The sequence below is a fragment of the Balaenoptera ricei genome, chromosome 4, assembly GCF_028023285.1.
Source record: "Balaenoptera ricei isolate mBalRic1 chromosome 4, mBalRic1.hap2, whole genome shotgun sequence".
Lineage (NCBI taxonomy): Eukaryota > Metazoa > Chordata > Mammalia > Artiodactyla > Balaenopteridae > Balaenoptera > Balaenoptera ricei.
This window is the reverse complement of record NC_082642.1, coordinates 62,808,110-62,824,557: the sequence shown is the minus strand read 5'-3', so window position 1 is coordinate 62,824,557 and position 16,448 is coordinate 62,808,110. Positions and strand designations below refer to the sequence as shown.

The following is a 16,448-nucleotide window of genomic DNA, read 5'->3' as shown; positions in this document are numbered from 1 at the left end:
TCTTCCCAGACCAGGGCTCGAACCCGTGTCCCCTGCATTGGCAGGCAGATTCTCAACCACTGCGCCACCTGGGAAGCCCCCATCTTTACTGTTTTTAATGACAAATAGATCATAAAAGCAAACAAATAAAATGCCCTTGGTAATTGCATTAGCAACCTTGTAGTGTCATGTCTTTCAATATAACTGCCTGCAACCTTGAAATAATATTAAAGAAATGCCTGTTAATTCAATACCCATTCCTTATTAATCGTAAAGAACATAGAATCTTCTTGCAACAGTTACCCTACCCATGTTTGTTTTTCTTGTAATGTCTTTCTCAAGGTTCAAGTAATTGCTTTGACAACAGCCTTGATTTCCCTTTTTGAGCATCCTGCTGGTGCATGTGAAGATGAAGAAGCAACCGTGACCATTAACTGGGCAGAGCTGTGCTCTGGACATCACAAATGTTGCTATATGTTAGGGCACAAACTTCATTGTGGAGACTGGGTCAGACAAGGTACGGAATTTAAACAACAATGAAAGTGTCACCTTAGACTTCTACATTTACCTTCTTAATGAAAATGTTTCACACACAGTGTTCAAGTCTAGAAACTAATAATTGATTCCCTGGAGGTTTTGACCTGGACTCTGCTATCCCCTGCACACTAGCAGGAATTACTTCTTTCTTTTTTTTCCTTCTAAAATTTATGCCTCATACAATTAATTCAGGCGAACTGTGCAGTCAAGAAATCTCAAGACAGGGGAGAAAATTGTCGCAGAATCCATTTAACTTCACCCCAACTCTGATCCTAACTAATTTTGTTTAGTCACATTTGGGTCTACTTAATAAAAGAATTTAACAAGTACCCTCAAAACACTCCCTTGCGTTCTTTATATTCTCATGGGAAGTGTATTAGTTTGACTGCCTTCAGAATGGACTCTTCTCAGTTTCTTTTCTTTTTTCTCTTTTTTGATATAATGACTGAATTGCTCTGATCTAGAGTACTTGAGTGGCAGTTTTCTGTGTGATAGGATTATGTTATAAAACAGCATCTATGGAAGGCCAGGACTTTCTTAAAACCTAGTCAACAATGAGTTTGTTAGTTTCACAATATGCCTAATTTTTTACAAAATTTGCATCTGATGGTTCAAGATCCAAATGTGCAGTTTCTGCTCTGATCTCTCCTTTGGTCCAGACACTAAGGACTATGGTATTTTTCTCACTTCTTAACTGCTACATTAAATAATGCTACATTCCAATAATGATTGGAATGGAAACTGTCAATCTCATTTGTTATATTGTAGGTATATTCCTAATGTTCTTTGAAGAAGAGATAGTCAAAATGGACCCAACAGTTGGCTTTTATGGTAGTTTTGCCATTTTTGAGTTTTAGTAGTTTGGAACTAATTCCTTAATGCATGACCTACAATAATAATATCCCACATGATGAACTATAGGTTCTGCACTTTTTTCTTCAATATAAATCATACCATTCTTTGGTACTTTCTACCTATCCTGTAATTCTGGCATGATATAAATTGTGGGAAAACCAAAAGATAAAATTTTTTGGTCATCCACTATGTGTGACAGGCACAAAATTATGTGTTATGTTTTCATAACATGGAAACAAGAAAGTACTAGAAAGTGAAGAGAGTCCTTGAAAGTGAGGGAGGTATTACAGCTGCTTCCAAACAAGCATGATATTTTAATACATAAACTAAAGACTAAAAAGACCACAGTAGTAAAGTTATAGTTCTTGAAATCTGCTTGTATGAAGTTCCCTGAAGTTTAGTTTGAGTGCCATGACCTTAAATTAATATGAATAAATACAGAGAAAAAGCTAATAGAATTCTGTTTTTGAAAAGGTTGGGGATGTAACAAGGTTTTAAAATTGAGATCATTTGTCTGAATATGAGTAGTGTCTAAATACTCTCTTCACACTCAGGGAGAGAATGAAAAGCTCTCACTCTAGACTCTGTCACAATTTCATTTAAACCTCTCAAAAACCAACCCTACTGGTGAAGTAATCTGCTGATGAGCTCTTGTCTGTTAAGTTGCAGGACAAGAATTTTTCTCTAGGTCAATGTGAATTCACTGCTCATCATATTTCCAACATATCATTCTGATTTGTAGTTCTTTTACCTACTGACAAAAGAATATGTGAGCTTAGTTTAGTATCAGCAGTAGATATTCATGTTTATGACTTAAGGAATCCACCTTTGGAGTTTAGCCTCTAAACCACAGCAGGAATTGGTTACAGAAAAGTTTTATATATATTAAAAAATTAGGGATCTTTGCTATCTAATTTGGATTATATATGTCTTAGCTCTTTGAATTAAAACTCATAATCAAGCGAATAGTCTTTGGAAGAATAGCTGAAAAAATATATTTACTTTAGTCCGCTTATTTAAATCAGTCGACAATTATTTATATTTTCTGTGCTTTAAAACTGTCTTAGGCATTGGAGGCAGTGGAAGAAAGATAAATTATAGGGTTAACTCAAAAAACTTAATAGGTAAGTAAGAATTAAAGACTAATATAAAAGCATGTATTCGAACATTGTACAATGGTACTGAAAATTAACTACTAAATCATAGCAACAAGATGTTGACTCCTATTGTAATCCTTAGGCAGGAAAAGACATGAGGAAGAGCTTCAAGGGTGAGTGGTGGTATTTGAAAGATGGGTGGGTAGAGGGAAAAAAAGAGAGCATGGTGAACATAAATAAAGGTAGGCAAGTAGACACAATAATGGAGGGCGAGATGGACATGAATAGATCAGAGATGGAGTATTAAGGACATAACAGTGCCTGTTGGATGTCTGTTGGAAGATCTTGGCAACCAGGCCAAGTTCACATTTAACAGAAAAAATGAAACAGTGAAGCATTGAAGGTTTTTGAGGAAATTTGGCCAGACCTGATGTAGACAGCATTTAGGAAAATTTTATTTAGTAGTTCTGTCCAGCATAGATTGGAGGACAAAGAAAGAAACTGCAATCAGATTGGCTAGTTGGGATCATGAGAAAATGGAAATGATAAAGCAAGGAGAGAAACAAGCAACCTTTTGAAACAGGAATCTTCAGGGCTTGAGGTCTGAAATGTGGAATGATGAGACGTTTTAGAATATCTCACAAAGACTTCTGTTCCCAGGTAGGGAATGTTGTATTTGCAGTTGGCAGATGCCCTCCTGGGCCCAATGCTCAGACTCTCCCCGGCTCACTTTCTCAATGTTGACTACTTCTAGGATTCTTTATTCTGAGATACTCCTGATCTGCCACAAAAGAAGAATCTTTCTTACCAGTATTGTTCTGATACTTCCCTTTGCCAAGCTTCATATTTGTCTCTTCAACCATCTAATTCAGGTGGACTCTTCCTTGTGTAATTTGCAAACTTCTCAATTTTGGTTTTGCTCCTGGGTTCCTACAAATTTCTGTACCCACATCAGAATATTGGTTCTGTCTGTCATAACCCTTCCAATTCCAGGTGTCCCAAATTGGATGTCTCACATACAAATCACATTTATACATAAATTGAAAATTAAAACAATATTCTTAGGGCAGGAAATATGTCCTTTATTCTCCTTAGTGTCCTTTATAACACGTAGTATAATGTTTCATACGACTTTCCCTTTCTCAGTGATTTTAAGCAATCTGATTGTGATGTGCCTTAGTTTTCTTGGTGTGTGTATGTGTGTGTGTGTGTGTGTGTGTGTGTGTGTTTATGCTGACTGGAATTCATTGTGATTCTTGGATTTTCATTAAATTTGAAAATTTTTCTATTGCTATTTTTTCTGAAGTTTTTTGTCTCCCCCTCTTTTTTTTTTTTTTCTGTAAGATGCTTGATATTGCCCTACTAGTTATGGAGGCTTTTTCATTTTTATTCAGCTGGTTCTTTTTTTGAATCACTATGCTTTAGTTGAGTTGGATTCTATTTCTATGTCTTCAAGCTCCTGGATCTTTTCTTCTGAGATATTGCAGAGTGGTTTCAAAGGGTGAGTGAGACTGCCTCTGTGGTTCAGGTGGGCTAGCGTGCCCCAGCCTAATGCCTCGGTTGGGGGGAGCCCTGCAGAGACCTGTGGTGTGGGCTGCAGCCAATGGAGCCCTGGCACGAGTGGGGCTACTTCAGAGAGCCGCGGCATAGGTGGGGCCATTGCCACAGCGTGGGCAGTACCTTTGGGGGTGACGTTGCTATCCCAGTACATTTGGAAGGCAGATTATCAGACCAATGGGCTATTTTTGAGCCATAAAGTTTAACGGAGTTTCCCCCTGTTAGGTTTTATATTTACTTGAGACCTATCACCTCTTTGTTCTTTCTTCTTTTTGGAATGGGAATGCCTGTCACATGCCTGTTCTACCATTTTATTTTGGAAACGTGTAGCTTGTTTGGTTTCACAAGTTCACAGCTTGGAGAGCAATTTACCTCAGGATGGATTGTATCCTGAGTTTTACCCATGTCTGATTTAGATATCTGGATGAGATTTGAACTTAGACTTTAGAGTTGTTGTTGGAATGAGTTAAGACTTCTAGGACTGTTGAGATGTATTTTACATGCGAGAAGGACATGAATTTGGGGAGAGGGGCAGGGGCAGAATGTATGGACTGGACTTTTGTGTCCTCCTCCCCCCCACCAAATTCATACGTTGAAGTCCTAAGCCCACCGCCTACCCCCTTATAATGGTGCCTTTGGGAGGTGATTAAGTCATGAAGGTGTAGCTCTTGTGAGCAGGAAGAGACCCCCAGAGAGCTCTCTCACTTCTTCCCCACATGAGGGCACAGTGAGAAGTAAGGCATCTGTGAACTAGGAAGTAGACCCTGACCAGGCACCAAATCTGTCAGCATCTGGTCTTGGACTTCCCAGCCTCCAGAACTGTGGGAGATAAATGTTTGTTGTTTAAATCACTAGTTCTCTATGTTTTGTTTCAGCAGCCTGGACTAAGACACTGAATAAATGTTATTAAAAATATTTCAGAAGAAAAGAGAAACCAAAAGAAATCTTGCAAATATTGGTAGACTTCTTTTTTTTTAAAAGGGGGGTTATTTATGGTAAAAAGAAAATGGTCAGGGTGAGAAAAATATATTTACCGATAATGTATAGTGTAATACTCTATGAATGGCTGTTGAAGAAATGCAGTAGAAGAGAAGATAACTCAAAAAGGAGAGGGGCTTCCCTGGTGGTGGGGCTTCCCTAGTGGCGCAGTGGTTGAGAATCTGCCTGCCAATGCAGGGGACACGGGTTCGAGCCCTGGTCTGGGAAGATCCCACATGCCGTGGAGCAACTGGGCCTGTGAGCCACAACTACTCAGCCTGCGCCCCGCAACGGGAAGGGCCGCGATAGTGAGAGGCCCGCGCACCGCGATGAAGAGTGGCCCCTGCTTGCCACAACTAGAGAAAGCCCTCGCACGAAACGAAGACCCAACACAGCCAAAAAATAAAAATAAATAAATAAATAAATAAATTTTAAAAAGGAGAAAGTAGAGAATATGGAAAGGTGAAGTATCTATATAAGACTTTGTCTTCTTTCAAGTTTTAGATTTGAAACTCAGGTACCTCTGAAAGGGGACTGGCTTCCGTCCTCAGCAGTGGATGACTGCCTTTTCCCAGATTTAGTCACTGGGACTCGAAGCTTAAATACAACTTTTTTGTTTTTGGTTTGTTTGCAGGTCAGTTATTTCCCTATGAGGAGAATGGAAGAAGGCTGAAATGAGGAGGCAGGAAGAGGAAGAAGGCAGGCTGGACTCAAGTACAGGACGGTGGGCTTAGTAGTGATTATGCCTCTTGGTCTGCAAGCCTTACTGTGTCAGGAGCAAGCAAACAATGGCTGCGTTCATGTGATACTCTTTTTACCCCAGCAACATGAATTGATATTCTTAGACCTCCTCAAGAAATATTTGTACTGATTTCCTTCTCAGTGTGAGGAGGGAATGTACAATTGAGGAAAGAAACTAATGCATGGCAAGTTTGGTGATAATGTTTCACTGAAGCTAATGATAAAATATCTGTAAAATTGAAATGTCAAAAGAAAAACTCAGTTTCAGACGTACGAATATTAGCTTACTGCTTTTTTTTTTTTTAAACATCTTTATTGGAGTATAATTGCTTTACAATGGTGTGTTAGTTTCTGCTTTATAACAAAGTTAATCAGTTATACATATACATATGTTCCCATATCTCTTCCCTCTTGCGTCTCCCTCCCTCCCACCCTCCCTATCCCACCCCTCTAGGTGGTCACAAAGCACAGAGCTGATTTCCCTGTGCTATGCGGCTGCTTCCCACTAGATATCTATTTTACATTTGGTAGTGTATCTATGTCCGTGCCACTCTCTCACCCTGTCACATCTTACCCCTCCCCCTCCCCATATCCTCAAGTCCATTCTCTAGTAGGTCTGTGTCTTTATTCCCGTCTTGCCACTAGGTTCTTCATGACCTTTTTTTTTCTTTTTTTTCTTAGATTCCATATATATGTGTTAGCATACTGTATTTGTTTTTCTCTTTCTGACTTACTTCACTCTGTATGACAGACTCTAACTCCATCCACCTCACTACAACTACCTCCATTTCATTTCTTTTTATGGCTGAGTAATATTCCATTGTATATATGTGCCACATCTTCTTTATCCATTCATCCGATGATGGACACTTAGGTTGCTTCCATGTCCTGGCTATTGTAAATAGAGCTGCAATGAACATTTTGGTACATGACTCTTTTTGAATTATGGTTTTCTCAGGGTATATGCCCAGTAGTGGGATTGCTGGGTCGTATGGTAGTTCTATTTTTAGTTTTTTAAGGAACCTCCATACTGTTCTCCATAGTGGCTGTATCAATTTACATTCCCACCAACAGTGCAAGAGTGTTCTCTTTTCTCCACATCCTCTCCAGCATTTATTGTTTCTAGATTTTTTGATGATGGCCATTCTGACCAGTGTGAAATGATATCTCATTGTAGTTTTGATTTGCATTTCTCTAATGATTAATGATGTTGAGCATTCTTTCATGTGTCTGTTGGCAATCTGTATATCTTCTTTGGAGAAATGTCTATTTAGGTCTTCTGCCCATTTTTGGATTGGGTTGTTAGTTTTTTTGTTATTGAGCTGCATGAGCTGCTTATAAATCTTGGAGATTAATCCTTTGTCAGTTGCTTCATTTGCAAATATTTTCTCCCATTCTGAGGGTTGTCTTTTGGTCTTGTTTATGGTTTCCTTTGCTGTGCAAAAGCTTTTAAGTTTCATTAGGTCCCATTTGTTTATTTGTGTTTTTATTTCCATTTCTCTAGGAGCTGGGTCAAAAAGGATCTTGTTGTGATTTATCTCATAGAGTGTTCTGCCTATATTTTCCTCTAAGAGTTTGATAGTGTCTGGCCTTACACTTAGGTCTTTAATCCATTTTGAGTTTATTTTTGTGTATGGTGTCAGGGAGTGTTCTAATTTCATACTTTTACATGTACCTGTCCAGTTTTCCCAGCACCACTTATTGAAGAGGCTGTCTTTTCTCCACTGTATATGCTTGCCTCCTTTATCAAAGATAAGGTGACCATATGTGCGTGGGTTTATCTCTGGCTTTCTATCCTGTTCCATTGATCTATGTTTCTGTTTTTGTGCCAGTAACAAACTGTCTTGATTACTGTAGCTTTGTAATATAGTCTGAAGTCAGGGAGCCTGATTCCTCCAGCTCCATTTTTCGTTCTCAAGATTGCTTTGGCTATTCGGGGTCTTTTGTGTCTCCATACAAATTGTGAAATTTTTTGTTCTAGTTCTGTGAAAAATGCCAGTGGTAGTTTGATAGGGATTGCATTGAATCTGTAGATTGCTTTGGGTAGTAGAGTCATTTTCACAATGTTGATTCTTCCAATCCAAGAACATGGTATATCTCTCCATCTATTTGTACCATCTTTAATTTCTTTCATCAGTGTCTTATAACTTTCTGCATACAGGTCTTTTGTCTCTTTAGGTAGGTTTATTCCTAGATATTTTATTCTTTTTGTTGCAATGGTAAACGGGAGTGTTTTCTTAATTTCACTTTCAGATTTTTCATCATTAGTGTATAGGAATGCAAGAGATTTCTGTGCATAAATTTTGTATCCTGCTACTTTACCAAATTCATTGATTAGCTCTAGTAGTTTTCTGGTACCATCTTTAGGATTCTCTATGTATAGTATCATGTCATCTGCAAACAGTGACAGCTTTACTTCTTCTTTTCCGATTTGGATTCCTTTTATTTCTTTTTCTTCTCTGATTGCTGTGGCTAAAGCGTCCAAAACTATGTTGAATAATAGTGGTGAGAGTGGGCAACCTTGTCTTGTTCCTGATCTTAGTGGAAATGGTTTCAGGTTTTCACCATTGAGGACAATGTTGGCTGTGGGTTTGTCACATATGTCCTTTATTATATTGAGGAAAGTTCCCTCTATGCCTCCTTTCTGGAGGGTTTTTATCATAAATGGGTGTTGAATTTTGTCAAAAGCTTTCTCTGCATCGATTGAGATGATCATATGGTTTTTCTCCTTCAATTTGTTAATATGGTGTATCACATTGATTGATTTGCGTATATTGAAGAATTCTTGCATTCCTGGAATAAACCCCACTTGATCATGGTGTATGATCCTTTTAATGTGCTGTTGGATTCTGTTTGCTAGTATTTTGTTGAGGATTTTTGCATCTATGTTCATCAGTGATACTGGCCTGTAGTTTTCTTTCTTTGTGACATCTTTGTCTGGTTTTGGTATCAGGGTGATGGTGGCCTCGTAGAATGAGTTTGGGAGTGTTCCTCCCTCTGCAATATTTTGGAAGAGTTTGAGAAGGATAGGTGTTAGCTCTTCTCTAAATGTTTGATAGAATTTGCCTGTGAAGCCATCTGGTCCTGGGCTTTTGTTTGTTGGAAGATTTTTAATCGCAGTTTCAATTTCAGTGCTTGTGATTGGTCTATTCATATTTTCTATTTCTTCCTGGTTCAGTCTCAGCAGGCTGTGCATTTCTAAGAATTTGTCCATTTTTTCCAGGTTGTCCATTTTATTGGCATAGAGTTGCTTGTAGTAATCTCTCATGATCGTTTGTATTTCTGCAGTGTCAGTGGTTACTTCTCCTTTTTCATTTCTAATTCTATTGATTTGAGTCTTCTCCCTTTTTGTCTTGATGAGTCTGGCTAATGGTTTATCAATTTTGTTTATCTTCTCAAAGAACCAGCTTTTAGTTTTATTGATCTTCGCTATTGTCTCCTTCATTTCTTTTTCATTTATTTCTGATCTGATCTTTAAGATTTCTTTCCTTCTGCTAGCTTTGGGGTTTTTTTGTTCTTCTTTCTCTAATTGCTTTAGGTGCAAGGTTAGGTTGTTTATTCGAGATGTTTCCTGTTTCTTGATGTAGGCTTGTATTGCTATAAACTTCCCTCTTAGAACTACGTTTGCTACATCCCATAGGTTTTGGGTCGTCGTGTCTCCATTGTCATTTGTTTCTAGGTATTTTTTGATTTCCCCTTTGATTTCTTCAGTGATCACTTCGTTATTAAGTAGTGTATTGTGTAGCCTCCATGTGTTTGTATTTTTTACAGATCTTTTCCTGTAATTGATATCTAGTCTCATAGCGTTGTGGTCAGAAAAGATACTTGATACGATTTCAATTTTCTTAAATTTACCAAGGCTTGATTTGTGACCCGTGATATGATCTATCCTGGAGAATGTTCCATGAGCACTTGAGAAAAATGTGTATTCTGTTGTTTTTGGATGGAATGTCCTATAAATATGAATTAAGTCCATCTTGTTTAATGTATCGTTTAAAACTTGTGTTTCCTTATTTATTTTCATTTTGGATGATCTGTCCATTGGTGAAAGTGAGGTGTTAAAGTCCCCTACTATGATTGTGTTACTGTCGATTTCCCCTTTTATGGCTGTTAGTATTTGCCTTATGTATTGAGGTGCTCCTATGTTGGGTGCATAAATATCTACAATTGTTATATCTTCTTGGATCGATCCCTTGATCATTATGTAGTGTCCTTCTTTGTCTCTTGTAATAGTCTTTATTTTAAAGTCTGTTTTGTCTGAACTGAGAATTACTACTCCAGCTTTCTTTTGATTTCCTTTTGCATAGAATATCTTTTTCCATCCCCTCACTTTCAGTCTGTATGTGTCCCTAGGTCTGAAGTGGGTCTCTTGTAGACAGCATATATACGGGTCTTGGTTTTGTATCCATTCAGCCAGTCTATGTCTTTTGGTTGGAGCATTTAATCCATTTACATTTAAGATAATTATCGATATGTATGTTCCTATTACCATTTTCTTAATTTTTTGGGTTTGTTATTGTAGGTCTTTTCCTTCTGTTGTGTTTCCTGCCTAGAGAAGTTCCTTTGGCATTTGTTGTAAAGCTGGTTTGGTGGCGCTGAACTCTCTCAGCTTTTGCTTGTCTGTAAAGGTTTTAATTTCTCCATCAAATCTGAATGAGATCCTTGCTGGGTAGAGTAATCTTGGTTGTAGGTTTTTCTCCTTCATCACTTTAAGTATATCCTGCCACTCCCTTCTGGCTTGCAGAGTTTCTGCTGAAAGATCAGCTGTTAACCTTATGGGGATTCCCTTGTGTGTTATTTGTTGTTTTTCCCTTGCTGCTTTTAATATGTTTTCTTTATATTTAATTTTTGACAGTTTGATTAATATGTGTCTTGGCATGTTTCTCCTTGAATTTATCCTGTATGGGACTCTCTGTGCTTCCAGGACGATTAACTATTTCCTTTCCCATATTAGGGAAGTTTTCAACTATAATCTCTTCAAATATTTTCTCAGTCCCTTTCTTTTTCTCTTCTTCTTCTGGGACCCCTATAATTCGAATGTTGGTGCGTTTAATGTTGTCCCAGAGGTCTCTGAGACTGTCCTCAGTTCTTTTCATTCTTTTTTCTTTATTCTGCTCTGCAGTAGTTATTTCCACTATTTTATCTTCCAGGTCACTTATCCGTTCTTCTGCCTCAGTTATTCTGCTATTGATCCCGTCTAGAGTATTTTTAATTTCATTTATTGTGTTTTTCATCGTTGCTTGGTTCCTCTTTAGTTCTTCTATGTCCTTGTTAAATATTTCTTGCATTTTGTCTATTCTATTTCCAAGATTTTGGGTCATCCTTACTATCATTATTCTGAATTCTTTTTCAGGTAGACTACCTATTTCCTCTTCGTTTGTTAGGTCTGGTGTGTTTTGACCTTGCTCCTTCATCTGCTGTGTGTTTTTCTGTCTTCTCATTTTGCTTATCTTACTGTGTTTGGGGTCTCCTTTTCACAGGCTGCAGGTTCATAGTTCCTGTTGTTTTTGGTATCTGTCCCCAGTGGCTAAGGTTGGTTCAGTGGGTTGTGTAGGCTTCCTGGTGGAGGGGACTAGTGCCTGTGTTCTGGTGGATGAGGTTGGATCTTGTCTTTCTGGTGGGCACGTCCACGTCTGGTGGTGTGTTTTGGGGTGTCTGTGGCCTTATTATGATTTTAGGCAGCCTCTCTGCTAATGGATGGGGCTGTGTTCCTGTCTTGCTAGTTGTTTGGCATAGGGTGTCCAGAACTGTAGCTTGCTGGTCGTTGAGTGAAGCTGGGTCTTGATGTTGAGATGGAGATCTCTGAGAGATTTTTGCCGTTTGGTATTACGTGGAGCTGGGAGGTCTCTTGTGGACCAGTGTCCTGAAGTTGGCTCTCCCACCTCAGAGGCACAGCCCTGATGCCTGGCTAGAGCACCAAGAGCCTTTCATCCACACGGCTCAGAATAAAAGGGAGAAAAAATAGAAAGAAAGAAAGAGGATAAAATAAAATAAAATAAAATAAAGCTATTATAATAAAAAATAAGAAAAAAATTATTACAGAAAAATTTATTAAGAAAAAAATTTTTTTAATTTTTTATAATAAAAAATAAGAAAAAAATTATTAAGAAAAAACTTTATTAAGAAAAAAATTGTTTTAATTTTTTAAAATAAAAAATATGAAAAAACTTATTAAGAAAAATTTTTTTAATTTTTAAAAATAGAAAATAAGGAAAAAATTATTAAGAAAACACTTATTAAGAAAAAAATTTTTTAAGTAAAAAAAAAAAAAAAAATGGACGGACCGAACCCTAGGACAAATGGTGCAAGCAAAGCTATACATACAAAATCTCACCCAGAAGCATTCACATATACACTCACAAAAAAGGGAAAAGGGGAAAAATTAATATATCCTGCTCCCAAAGTCCACCTCCTGAATTTGGGATGATTCGTTGTCTATTCAGGTATTCCACAGATGCAGGTACATCAAGTTGTTTGTGGAGCTTTAATCCGCTGCTTCTGAGGCTGCCTGGAGAAATTTCCCTTTCTCTTCTTTGTTCGCACAGCTCCCAGGGTTCAGCTTTGGATTTGTCCCCGCCTCTTCGTGTAGGTCGCCTGAGGGCGTCTGTTCCCCGCCCAGACAGGACGGGGTTAAAGGAGCAGCTGCTTCGGGGGCTCTGGCTCACTCAGGCCGCGGGGAGGGAGGGGTACGGAGGAGGCGGGGCGAGCCTGCGGCGGCAGAGGCCGGCGTGACGTTGCAGCAGCCTGAGGCGCGCAGTGCGTTCTCCCGGGGGATGTTGTCCCTGGATCACGGGACCCTGGCAGTGGCGGGCTGCACGGGCTCCCGGGAGGGGCGGTGTGGAGAGTGACCTGTGCTCGCACACAGGCTTCTTGGTGGCGGCAGCAGCAGCCTTAGCGTCTCATGCCGGTCTCTGGGGTCTGCGCTGATGGCTGCGGCTCGCGCCGGTCTCTGGAGCTCGTTTAGGCGGCGCTCTGAATCCCCTCTCCTCACGCACCAGGAAACAGAGGTAAGAAAAAGTCTCTTGCCTATTCGGCAGCTGCAGACTTTTTCCCGGACTCCCTCCTGTCTCGCCGTGGCGCACTAACCCCTTCAGGCTGTATTCACGCCGCCAACCCCAGTCCTCTCCCTGCGATCCGACTTCCGAAGCCCGAGCCTCCGCTCCCAGCCCCGCCCGCCCCGGCGGGGGAGCAGACAAGCCTCTCGGGCTGGTGAGTGCTGCTCGGCGCCGAGCCTCTGTGCGGGAATCTCTCCGCTTTGCCCTCCGCACCCCTGTGGCTGCGCTCTCCTCTGTGGCTCTGAAGCTTCCCCCCTCTGCCACCCGCAGTCTCCGCCCGCGAAGGGGCTTCCTAGTGCGTGGAAACCTTTCCTCCTTCACAGCTCCCTCCCACTGGTGCAGGTGCCGTCCCTATTCTTTTGTGTCTGTTTTTTCTTTTTTCTTTTGCCCTACCCAAGTACGGGGGGAGTTTCTTGCCTTTTGGGAGGTCTGACGTCTTCTGCCAGCGTTCAGTGGGTGTTCTGTAGGAGCAGTTCCACGTGTAGATGTATTTCTGATGTATCTGTGGGAAGGAAGGTGATCTCCGCGTCTTACTCTTCCGCCATCTTGCCCAGACCCCCTAGCTTACTGCTTTAAGGTAAGGTTCATACTTATTTAAAACTTTGAAGGAGAAAATGTTTTCATTGCATCTGAGTGGTTCTGTGGTGTATTTTAACGGAAAAATAATTACCTTCTGAAATGCTTGAAAAGTAAGTACAGTGATTTTGGGCAGTAGTGGCAAGACATAAATGTCTTCAACCTCAAAGAAGTTTCTCTTTTTCTTTTGGTCCCAAAGAATTACCTTTTCATATAGACAATATCATTGGAAACCTTGGAAACCAGAGACTGGAAGTACAGTTCCGGAAAGAGTGAATACTAAATTGCCAATAATAAAAATGATTGACTTTTTATTATGTTGAAGGGTGTTTTGCCCCCTTTGTTTGACCACGGCTACGAGTTTGAACTGATAAAGTCAATAATTACTGAGCTAATTAATGGAACTGTGCCCTGGAATTTAGAATCCAGACAGCAGGTCGTTTGCTTTGGGAGCCTTCATAATTGATGGGACTAAGTTTGGAAGAGAAGCCAGATTTAGTGTCTTGCTGGTGTGTTTTTCCACTTCCCTGCATCTAAATCAGTCCTCCAGACAAAAATGGTGCACCACTGAGTCAGCTGGAACACGCTGCGCTTCCTGCCAGTGCCCTCACTGGGTTTAAAGCAGTTGAAATCAGCTGTGAGCCACTGGCCTCAGTTTGAAGTAAAAGATCTTTTCCTGCAGCTCGTTCCACAGTGTGGTGGAAGGGTAAGATCCATTGTATTGTGAACATAGGTCTAATCAGTATTCTGAAAATTCATTAAATGAACTGCATTATTATTTTTAATATACCTACCAGTGCTGAGTTAGATGTATTTTGATTTTTAAAAATGGAATAGATAGAATTATTCTTTCTTATCTTTCCTCTTTGAAATGGCAGCTGCTCAGAATGTAGAGAGCCCTGTGGTGGTCTCAGAGAATGGTACTCCAACTTCAAAATAAGAAATGCAACTGAAAATAAACTCCCTCAAACAAGAGGGCATCAAAGAAAGTTCAAGGTAGTGAGTTTTCCTAAGTCATGTGACTCATAAAGTAAAAGCCTGAAAAATGATAATAAGAATTCCTAGTTAGAAATGGCCCAATTTTCTACCCTGCTATAGCTTTCATCTGTTGGCAAATGATAAAAGAGTGGCCTCATTCTAGCTTACTCTAAGGGTACTTAATAAGATTACTTACTTAGTTTTTGGGCATCACTTTTCATTTCAAATCACTTTTTTCACATTAACTAATTGCTATTCCACAGGGTTTTTTTTTTTTTTTTTAAATACCCTTATTTATTTATTTATGGCTGTGTTGGGCCTTCGTTTCTGTGCGAGGGCTTTCTCTAGTTGTGGCAAGCGGGGGCCACTCTTTATCGCGGTGCGCGGGCCTCTCACTATCGCGGCCTCTCATTGCCGAGCACAGGCTCCAGACGCGCAGGCTCAGTAGTTGTGGCTCACGGGCCTAGTTGCTCCACGGCATGTGGGATCCTCCCAGACCAGGGCTCGAACCCGTGTCCCCTGCATTGGCAGGCAGATTCTCCACCACTGCGCCGCCAGGGAAGCCCTACACAGGGTTATTTTGACAGCAACATGAGGACAGAGATCAATGACAGCTTCCCTTAATGCCTTTTTTATAACTAAGGGGCAAGACAGTGGAAGAGCTGAAAGTTAGCATCGTAATGGACAGACATGATCAAATTGTCTTTTTTCCTCTCAAATATTATTGAAAAGTAATTTTAAAATATTTCTTTACCAATCCTCAAACTCACTGAGAATGTTAAAAACAACTCATATACTTTATCAGTTCATCCCATTCCCTAGCTTGATATTTTAAAAACTTTTTCATCATAACCCATTATTTCCTTTCCTCTCTTCAAGAAGGGAGGAACACATTTTTATATATCAGTTAATCTGATTTTAAGGAAATGGCTTTACTTTCACCTTTTGCTCAGGCATTTTCAGGAGCTCCGGCATTTTACAATTTAATCAGAAACGAGTTATATCTTGGTTTAGAAATAAAGTGTGAATTGTTGAGCCTCTAATATGTAACACTACAGGCCCATGAATGTCACTTGCTAACCTCCAGGTTCAATATCTTACAGCCATACTTTAAATACCGGGGCAGAATGTACTTCTTTATATGTCTTTCTTTATAGCCTCAAAACTAAAGAAGATACTTGGATATAATGTGGAAACACATGACAAAGCAATTTTCTGGGTAGAAATACTTTATTTTGATTGTAGTGTAATGATATTATGGAATTTCCATGGACTTGAAGATATAATTATAGTGCTGTGTTGTATACTTTATGTATTATAATATTGCTTCATTAAGTCGGGTTATAATAACTCTTAGCATTTTCTGTAAACAAAGGGAATATTTTCATTGAGGTTACTCCTGACGAGGATACTTGTCGTCAGATTTTATACTGTTGGTACTTCTAGTAAAGTAGCAGTGTTAGTGTAAAAGTGATCAGCAACCTTTATGTTCCTAAAATTAACTGCTCCCCAGTGAGGCTCAAAGAACTCAGTTTTATAAGAACTGATTACTCCTTCCTTCCTTCATTTATCTTTTTTTCTTTCTTTTCTTTCTTTCTTTCTTTCTTTCTTTCTTTCTTTCTTTCTTTCTTTCTTTCTTTTTCTTTCTTTCTTTCTTTCTTTCTTTCTTTCTTTCTTTCTTTCTTTCTTTCTTTCTTTTAAGAAGGAAAGAGTAGATGAGAAAAAGATGGAAAACAAGAGGACATAGGAATACTATGTCCTAGGGGGATAAGTAGCAATAAAAAAGTGAAGAGATCAGGAAAGACTAAAGATGAAGTGGGATTTTGGTCTGGGATTGAGAGTCTGGGGAACAGAAATGTGGTTGGTAATAGAAAGAACCTGGCATACATACAGCAGTGTGGCTTAGTGAAAAATAAGGATGCAGTAGTACAAAATGGAAAGCTCACAGCCAGACAGGACTGGGCTCAATCTCATCTCCACCTCCAATTAGCCACATGCCTTTGGGTGATATGGCTTTTGGACTATTTCCTCATCAGTAAATTTGGGATATCTGCCCACTAAAGATGACTACAGGGTGAGGGCATCTGGCATGATG

General features: G+C 39.5%; 1 protein-coding gene across 1 annotated transcript in view; it reads left to right on the top strand.

Annotated features, from left to right (window-relative positions):
• Positions 1 to 16,448, top strand: part of WDR49 (WD repeat domain 49) — a 149,305-nt gene that overhangs the window by 30,770 nt on the left and 102,087 nt on the right. Inside the window, 1 exon segment of the mRNA XM_059919965.1 lies at positions 329 to 496. Within this exon segment, the coding sequence (XP_059775948.1) occupies positions 329 to 496 (168 nt within the window).